Source organism: Oncorhynchus mykiss, chromosome 13 (genome assembly GCF_013265735.2).
Source record: "Oncorhynchus mykiss isolate Arlee chromosome 13, USDA_OmykA_1.1, whole genome shotgun sequence".
Lineage (NCBI taxonomy): Eukaryota > Metazoa > Chordata > Actinopteri > Salmoniformes > Salmonidae > Oncorhynchus > Oncorhynchus mykiss.
This window is the reverse complement of record NC_048577.1, coordinates 5,106,578-5,115,763: the sequence shown is the minus strand read 5'-3', so window position 1 is coordinate 5,115,763 and position 9,186 is coordinate 5,106,578. Positions and strand designations below refer to the sequence as shown.

The 9,186-nt window shown below is 44.9% G+C and overlaps 1 protein-coding gene and 1 long non-coding RNA gene across 2 annotated transcripts; one reads left to right on the top strand and one right to left on the bottom strand.

The window, feature by feature from the left end:
• The first annotated feature begins 567 nt into the window (after positions 1-567).
• LOC118938158 (GTPase IMAP family member 7-like) lies at positions 568-2,933 on the top strand. The gene is made up of 3 exons (XM_036939929.1): positions 568-719; positions 899-970; positions 1,328-2,933. Exons 1-3 carry the CDS (start codon positions 710-712, stop codon positions 2,281-2,283), a joined length of 1,038 nt encoding a protein of 345 aa, XP_036795824.1. The 5' UTR covers positions 568-709; the 3' UTR covers positions 2,284-2,933.
• A 3,153-nt stretch (positions 2,934-6,086) lies between these two features.
• Positions 6,087-8,676, bottom strand: LOC118938157. Its single transcript, XR_005035417.1, has 2 exons — positions 7,550-8,676; positions 6,087-7,383 (listed from the first exon to the last, which is right to left on the bottom strand). It is a non-coding gene; the product is annotated as an uncharacterized LOC118938157 (long non-coding RNA).
• Positions 8,677-9,186: the final 510 nt, after the last annotated feature.

Here is a 9,186-nt window from a genome sequence, read left to right as displayed (position 1 = left end):
CAACGCAGGCAGAGGAGCTGAAAGAGCTGGTTCAACGCAGGCAGAGGACCTGAAAGAGCTGGTTCAACGCAGGCAGAGGACCTGAAAGAGCTGGTTCAACGCAGGCAGAGGATCTGAAAGAGCTGGTTCAACGCAGGCAGAGGACCTGAAAGAGCTGGTTCAACGCAGGCAGGGAAGCTGAAAGAGCTGGTTCAACGCAGGCAGAGGACCTGAAAGAGCTGGTTCAACGCAGGCAGAGGACCTGAAAGAGCTGGTTCAACGCAGGCAGGGAAGCTGAAAGAGCTGGTTCAACGCAGGCAGAGGACCTGAAAGAGCTGGTTCAACGCAGGCAGAGGATCTGAAAGAGCTGGTTCAACGCAGGCAGAGGACCTGAAAGAGCTGGTTCAACGCAGGCAGAGAACCTGAAAGAGCTGGTTCAACGCAGGCAGGGGAGCTGAAAGAGCTGGTTCAACGCAGGCAGAGGACCTGAAAGAGCTGGTTCAACGCAGGCAGAGGATCTGAAAGAGCTGGTTCTACGCAGGCAGAGGACCTGAAAGAGCTGGTTCAACGCAGGCAGAGGATCTGAAAGAGCTGGTTCAACGCAGGCAGAGGATCTGAAAGAGCTGGTTCAACGCAGGCAGAGGACCTGAAAGAGCTGGTTCAACGCAGGCAGAGGGAGCTGAACGAGCTGGTGACATTTGACAATATATTGGCAAAGAGGGACAGAACCATGACTGAAGGTAAAACGTTTGGTTTAATATCTTATCTTATATAATGAAATATCATATACATGAACTGTTTGAGAAGGATGCAGCAGACTGAACTGTTCATTCAACCTGGAACACTCGTAGCCATCACAATGATTCTGTACTTCAGCTAATACAAGACTGTTTATATACTTGTTATGTTATCCTAACAGCTACACCACTGAGAGAGATGGAGCTGAAACGGCAGCCTGAGTCTGATGGGTGTGGCTCAACAAATCATGATGGTATGTACTCTGTTTGGTCTGTGATGTCATGGTCTCTCGTGGTTGAGTCAAATCATGATGGTATGTACTCTGTTTGGACTGTGATGTCATGGTCTCTAATGGTTGAGTCAAAACATAACACACCACACATTACAGCTGGGCAACTTATAATACTAACTCTACTAGTTACTTTGAGCAGGATGGTTATGGTTAAAATAATCATTGAATGAATCATTGAATCAATTGAATGAATTAAATGAATCAACATACATTATCTCTATTTTACAGCGTGATTGTGGAGTTACTTTAAATGTTTTGTTGTTGTTGTTGCTATAGTTACTGGGAGCTACATTGTCTTTATCTGTGTGGTTTTTACAGGGTCTGGTTTGACCGCTGAGCTGAGGATTGTGTTGCTAGGGAAGACTGGAGCAGGGAAGAGCGCAACAGGAAACACCATCCTGGGGAAGGATGTATTTAAAGTCGACTCTTCCCCTGCGTCAGTGACCGGACAGTGTGAGAGACAGAGTGGAGAGGTCAATGGGACGACGGTTCATGTGGTTGACACGCCGGGCCTCTTCGACACGGCCCGGTCGGACGAAGAGGTGAAGGAGAAAATAGAGGAGTGTGTTAACATGTCCGTCCCGGGCCCCCACGCCTTCCTGCTGGTGATCAGGCTGGGGGTGAGGTTCACAGAGGAGGAGAGGAACGCCGTGAGGTGGATCCAGGAGAACTTCGGAGAGGACGCCTCCATGTACACCATCTTGCTGTTCACCTGTAAAGACCAGCTGAAGGGGAAACAGGTGACAGATTCTCTGAAGATGTGTAAAGAGCTGCGGAGACTCTCCATCACGTTAGGCGGCGGGTATCACTCGTTCAACAACGACGCCAAAGACGACCCCACTCAGGTCCCAGAGCTGCTGGAGAAGATCAAAGAGATGGTGGAGCTGAACGGAGGAGAGCACTACACCAACGAGATGTACCAGAAGGCTCAGAGGAAGATCAGAGAGGCGGAGGAGAGGAGGAGGGAGGAGGAGAAAAGACGGAGGGAGGAAGAGGAGAGAAAATTAAAAGAAGAGGTAAAGGTAGAGATAGAGAAAGAAAAGGAGGAAGAGAAAAGGGAGAAGGTAGATAAAAAGAGGAATCTCCACATCGCTCTAGCAGTAACAGTAGTGTGTGTGGTAGTAGGGGTGATCATAGCAGTTGCTGCTGATACCACAGTGGCCCTGGCTCTAGCTCCACTCCTACTGGTGCTGGGAGCAGCCAGTGGAATAACGGCTATCTGTCTAAAGAATGGAAGGTGTGGAGCTAAAACACCCGTCTCCGTAGCTGTATAACAATCACATACTGTATACCTCATTAAGGCTGTTTTTACACAGGCAACCCAATTCTGATCTTTTGCCACTAATTGGTCTTTTGACCAATCCGATCTATTATCAATAATTGGGCAAAATATCAGAATTTGTCTGCCTGTGTAAAGATCAGAATTAGGCTGCCCGTGTAAAGATCAGAATTAGGTTACCTGTGTAAACGAGGCCGAACAAGACCTAACAACAGAAACATAGATTGAATGATTGATTGATAGATGGTTTTATAGATAGATAGATAGATAGATAGATAGATAGATAGATAGATAGATAGATAGATAGATAGATAGATAGATAGATAGATAGATAGATAGATAGATAGATAGATAGATAGATAGATAAAAATGGTCTTAAATCTGTTCCCTTAAGTATTTCTCTGGGTGTCCAGTGATCTATTTATTGAATCATGTGTTCAGGGATGACATTTATGAACACTTAATAAAGAGAAGTAAAGAGTCTGACTGATGACTGATGTTTTTATTACATTTCTCTGATATGTTTTAGAACACGTTTCCTCCCGGTATTATGGCAGAGTGACTGTCTGCCTTATAGTTTCACTATCTAGGTTACAAACCTCGAGAGGAACCAGGCTCTGAGGGCTGTGCCGGGTGGAGATTTATAACAGAACATGGCCAAGATGTTCATAGATGACCAGCAGGGTCAAATAATAATAATCACAGTGGTTGTAGAGGGTGCAACAGGTCACAACCTCAGGAGTAAATGTCAGTTGGCTTTTCATAGCCGATCATTGAGAGTATCTCTACCGCTCCTGCTGTCTCTAGAGACTTGAAAACAGCAGGTCTGGGACAGGTAGCACGTCCGGTGAACAGGTGTGGGTTCCATAGCCGCAGGCAGAACAGTTGAAACTGGAGCAGCAGCACGACCAGGTGGACTGGGGACAGCAAGGAGTCATCAGGCCAGGTAGTCCTGAGACATGGTCCTAGCGCTCAGGTCCTCCGAGAGAGAGAGAAAGAAAGAGAAAGAAAGAAAGAAAGAAAGAGAGAAAAATAGAGAGAGAATTAGAGAGAGCATACTTAAATTCACACTGTATAAGACAGGAGAAGTACTCCAGATATAACAAACTGACCCTAGCCCCCCGACACATAAACCGTTGCAGCATAAATACTGGAGGCTGAGACAGGAGCGATCAGGAGACACTGTGGCCCCATCCGACGATACCCCCGGACAGGGCCAAACAGGCAGGATATAACCCCCCCCACTTTGCCAAAGCACAGCCCCCACAACACTAGAGGGATATCTTCAACCACCAACTTACCATCCTGAGACAAGGCCGAGTATAGCCCAGGAAGATCTCCCCCACGGCACAAGACAAGGGAGGGGGGGGGCAACCCGGACAGGAAGATCACGTCAGTGACTCAACCCACTCAAGTAAAAGCACCCCTCCTAGGGATGGCATGGAAGAGCACCAGTAAGCCAGTGACTCAACCCCTGTAATAGAGTTAGAGGCAGAGAATCCCAGGATATCAGGTATCACAACATATATAGGCTGCTATGAGGACAGCAGGAGGAATTAATTGATATCACAACATATATAGGCTGCTATGAGGACAGCAGGAGGAATTAATTGATATCACAACATATATAGCCTGCTATGAGGACAGTGGGAGGAATTAATTGATATCACAACATATATAGGCTGCTATGAGGACAGCAGGAGGAACGAACACATGGAATGGAATGGACTAGTACATGTGAAACAGGTCAGATCAGGGATATTGTCTCTGCGTATTGAAACAGGTCACATCAGGGATATTGTCTCTGCGTATTGAAACAGGTAAGATCAGGGATATTGTCTCTGCGTATTGAAACTGGTAAGATCAGGGATATTGTCTCTGCGTATTGAAACAGGTAAGATCAGGGATATTGTCTCTGCGTATTGAAACAGGTCAGATCAGGGATATTGTCTCTGCGTATTGAAACAGGTAAGATCAGGGATATTGTCTCTGCGTATTGAAACAGGTAAGATCAGGGATATTGTCTCTGCGTATTGAAACAGGTCAGATCAGGGATATTGTCTGCGTATTGAAACAGGTCAGATCAGGGATATTGACTCTGCGTATTGAAACAGGTAAGATCAGGGATATTGCCTCTGCATATTGAAACAGGTAAGATCAGGGATATTGTCTCTGCGTATTGAAACAGGTCACATCAGGGATATTGTCTCTGCATATTGAAACAGGTAAGATCAGGGATATTGTCTCTGCGTATTGAAACAGGTAAGATCAGGGATATTGTCTCTGCGTATTGAAACAGGTCAGATCAGGGATATTGTCTCTGCATATTGAAACAGGTCAGATCAGGGATATTGTCTCTGCGTATTGAAACAGGTAAGATCAGGGATATTGTCTCTGCGTATTGAAACAGGTAAGATCAGGGATATTGTCTCTGCATATTGAAACAGGTTGGTATTGTGGTGAAATGGAAGAGGAAAGACGATGTAACTGTGTAACTGCTGTGAATGTTGTATTGTCAATTTGTTGTCTGTTGTATTGAAACGGCACTTTAAACGAGTACGTGATACTGCAACGTTTCCCCATGGGGGCAATGAAGTCAGTAAAGTGAAGTATATCACCTCGGAGAGATGCATTTTCTCTTCTATTGCCCTTTCTACCACAATATACAATGTGAAATATTGTGATTAGTATATGTGTATAATCACGTATTGTTTCCCTGTTATACAGTCTGAACGTAGTAAAAAGTGGATCCTCTTTGGGGGTAAATTTGAAACCCCATTGGAGCTCACAGGACTATTTATTCTCTCTTTTCTCATACATTCTCTCTTTTCTCATACCTCTCCATCCAGAACTGACACCATTCAGCCAGCAGCAAACCACCCTGCATCCCACAGCTGGCTTGCTTCTGATGCTAAGCAGCGTTGGTCCTGGTCAGTCCCTGGATGGGAGACTAGCTCCTGCTGGAAGTGGTGTTGGAGGGCCAGTAGGAGGCAGCCTTTCCTCTGGTCCCCAGGGCAATGATTGGGGACATTGCTGTCTTTTGGATGGGATGTTAAACGGTGTCCTGACTCTCTGTGTTCACTAAAATATCCCATGGCACTTATCATAAGAGTAGGCGTGTTAACCCTGGTGTGCTGGCTAAATTCCCAATCTGGCCCTCATACCATCATGGTCACCTAATCACCCTCAGCTTCCAATTGGCTCATTCATCCCAGGTTGTCAATCAACACACCTGATAGAACAAGGGATAAATAAATAAAAGCAGGCAATATTTAAGTTCTGGATTTTGAAGACTATTAACACTGTAAATGCAATTAGGAATGATGAATACATTGTCTTATAAACCAATGTGGGCATTCTGAAGACGCTTAATAATACAATCAAATCAAATCAAATCTACCTTAAGTTTGTGTGTGAGAGGAATTCAAACTCAAAGGCTGTCTGTGATGTTCCTGCATCATCATTCCTTATTAAATCACAGACAGTATTCAGAGCTGTTTACTTGTGGAATAGACACGAACTGGAATGCGGTTTTAACCAATCGGCATTCAGGATTAGACCCACCCATTGTATAAAAGGGCATAACTGTCCTGAATCTCTTGTACATCTGTAGTTCTCCGAGTCTCAATAAAATACCAGAGGGGAAAACTCACTAGAATTATGGATGATTTCATTTTTACGTCAGCAAGTAGAGAGTGAATTACATCTCATATGTAAATACAAACAAAACGAGTCTGATGTCGGCAAACAAACAGGATGAGACGAGCACAAGTAGCCATGAAACCAGGAAAGCAACCAGAAGGAGGGAACCATTCTTTAATAACATTGGTGAACAGTGGACACTAATGAACAGAAAACAGAGAACATTAGTTTAGGTGGGAGATGTTGCTGGTGACTGAAGCTCAAAGGAGGGTTAGGGTACGTTTTAACATTAGCTGAGCCATAAAAAAGTTGTCGTGTCTGTGACTATCATTACATGTGAAGACTGCTTTTTTTTATCAAATAAATTCTATATGTGTAATTATGTGATTAAACTAATCATGCAAACTTTAATTAACTAGGAAGTCAGGGCACCACGGGAAATTTTTATAGTCTCTATTTTCCAAATCGAGTACAGTCTTGTATTAATGCATCATTATTACCTCATCAGTTTACATTATTGAAAGTCGCAAACCCTTGGATATCTGCACGAACCCTAGCCTAAATGATGAATCAGCGATATACAAATTGGCTTAATTATTTATTTACTAACTAACTAAATAATCACAGAAATACATAACAAACAAACAGTAGATATTGGTTACTAACGCAATGCATTGATAAGTCCCTACGTGGACTAAACCGGTATGACGGCTTGGTAGACAATGGAAAGGGGTGGGGACAGATAAAAGAGCGGGAAAGACAAAATGGATTCACTACGCACAGTTGATAATTATATTCATTGAAATGCTAATCGTTTACACATGAACAGCTAGTATTTGCTCTTATTCTGTAGTCATATATAGTCTCAGATTTGAACCATTTCCAGCTGTGTAGCCATTGCTGCACGCTGTCTGGTCTAATGTAAATTTCGCCAGGAGTGGGTTTTATACACTTCTGAGAAAAGGGCGGTCCATGACGCTGACGTAATGTCTATGATCACGTGGGCGTGGCCACTGACCTGGTTAATACTTTACATGGAAGACAATTCTCTCATTTTGAAGGTTAACATCGCATTACATCTTTTCACAAATAGTTTCATGTTTAATCACATACGTTTCACAAAATGTAGATGTAAACCTTGAAAGTGTCCACAAACAGAGATACAGTAATGTGTGTTTCCTGTCCTTCATGAGATCACCAAATGAAACACGCTCGTCATGACTGTCTCTTAGTGTCCACGGACCATTGCCACATTCTCAAAAGTAGAAATATTGTTTAATTAATTAAACTTTTGATGTCCAAGTGTCTCTCTGTATTCCACAGTTTACATTCCAATCTCAAACACTACAGAGCATAGGGGCAGTGTATTTTATGACCGACCATAAAACAGCCGACTTCCCGCTCTCCCCCTCTACGAGAGAGAGAACAGGCTGTAGAGCAGACCCACTCTAACCTGATCCTTCAGATCGTCACAGGAGAGTCATGACATTCCCCCTCTACGAGAGAGAGCAGGCTGTAGAGCAGACCTACTCTAACCTGATCCTTCAGATTGTCACAGGAGAGTCATGACATTCCCCCTCTACGAGAGAGAACAGGCTGTAGAGCAGACCCACTTTAACCTGATCCTTCAGATCGTCACAGGAGAGTCATGACATTCCCCCTCTACGAGAGAGAGCAGGCTGTAGAGCAGACCTACTCTAACCTGATCCTTCAGATCGTCACAGGAGAGTCATGACATTCCCCATCTACGAGAGAGAGCAGGCTGTAGAGCAGACCCACTCTAACCTGATCCTTCAGATCGTCACAGGAGAGTCATGACATTCCCTATCTACGAGAGAGAACAGGCTGTAGAGCAGACCTACTCTAACATGATCCTTCAGATCGTCACAGGAGAGTCATGACATTCCCCCTCTACGAGAGAGAACAGGCTGTAGAGCAGACCCACTCTAACCTGATCCTTCAGATCGTCACAGGAGAGTCATGACATTCCCCCTCTACGAGAGAGAACAGGCTGTAGAGCAGACCCACTCTAACCTGATCCTTCAGATCGTCACAGGAGAGTCATGACATTCCCTATCTACGAGAGAGAACAGGCTGTAGAGCAGACCTACTCTAACCTGATCCTTCAGATCGTCACAGGAGAGTCATGACATTCCCCCTCTACGAGAGAGAACAGGCTGTAGAGCAGACCCACTCTAACCTGATCCTTCAGATCGTCACAGGAGAGTCATGACATTCCCCCTCTACGAGAGAGAACAGGCTGTAGAGCAGACCCACTCTAACCTGATCCTTCAGATCGTCACAGGAGAGTCATGACATTCCCTATCTACGAGAGAGAACAGGCTGTAGAGCAGACCTACTCTAACCTGATCCTTCAGATCGTCACAGGAGAGTCATGACATTCCCCCTCTACGAGAGAGAACAGGCTGTAGAGCAGACCCACTCTAACCTGATCCTTCAGATCGTCACAGGAGAGTCATGACATTCCCCCTCTACGAGAGAGAACAGGCTGTAGAGCAGACCCACTCTAACCTGATCCTTCAGATCGTCACAGGAGAGTCATGACACAGTCATAGAAACAGACAGCATATTTTCCAGAATCTTTCCTTATTATAAACTGGGAGATTGGAGCCGTGAATACTGATTGGCTGACAGCCATGGTATAGCAGACCGTAGTATGTATATACAGTATATATTATTTTATTTTTTTAACTGGGAAGTCAGTTAAGAACAAATTCTTTTTTACAATGACAGCCTAGGAACAGTGGGTTAACTGCCTTGTTCAGGGGCAGAACAACAGATCATTACCTTGTCAGCTCGGGGATTCAATCTAGCAACCTTTCGGTTAATGGCCCAACGCTCTAACCACTAGGCTACCTGCTGGTTAATGGCCCAACACTCTAACCACTAGGCTACCTGCTGGTTAATGGCCCAACACTCTAACCACTAGGCTACCTGCTGGTTAATGGCCCAACGCTCTAACCACTAGGCTACCTGCTGGTTAATGGCCCAACGCTCTAACCACTAGGCTACCTGCTGGTTAATGGCCCAACGCTCTAACCACTAGGCTACCTGCTGGTTAATGGCCCAACGCTCTAACCACTAGGCTACCTGTTGGTTAATGGCCCAACGCTCTAACCACTAGGCTACCTGCTGGTTACTGGCCCAACGCTCTAACCACTAGGCTACCTGTTGGTTAATGGCCCAACGCTCTAACCACTAGGCTACCTGTTGGTTAATGGCCCAACACGCTAAC

Coding starts and splice junctions, on each gene's coding strand:
- LOC118938158 (XM_036939929.1), top strand. Junction 971..1,327: donor TGGCTCAACAAATCATGATG/GTATGTACTCTG, acceptor TGGTTTTTACAG/GGTCTGGTTTGACCGCTGAG.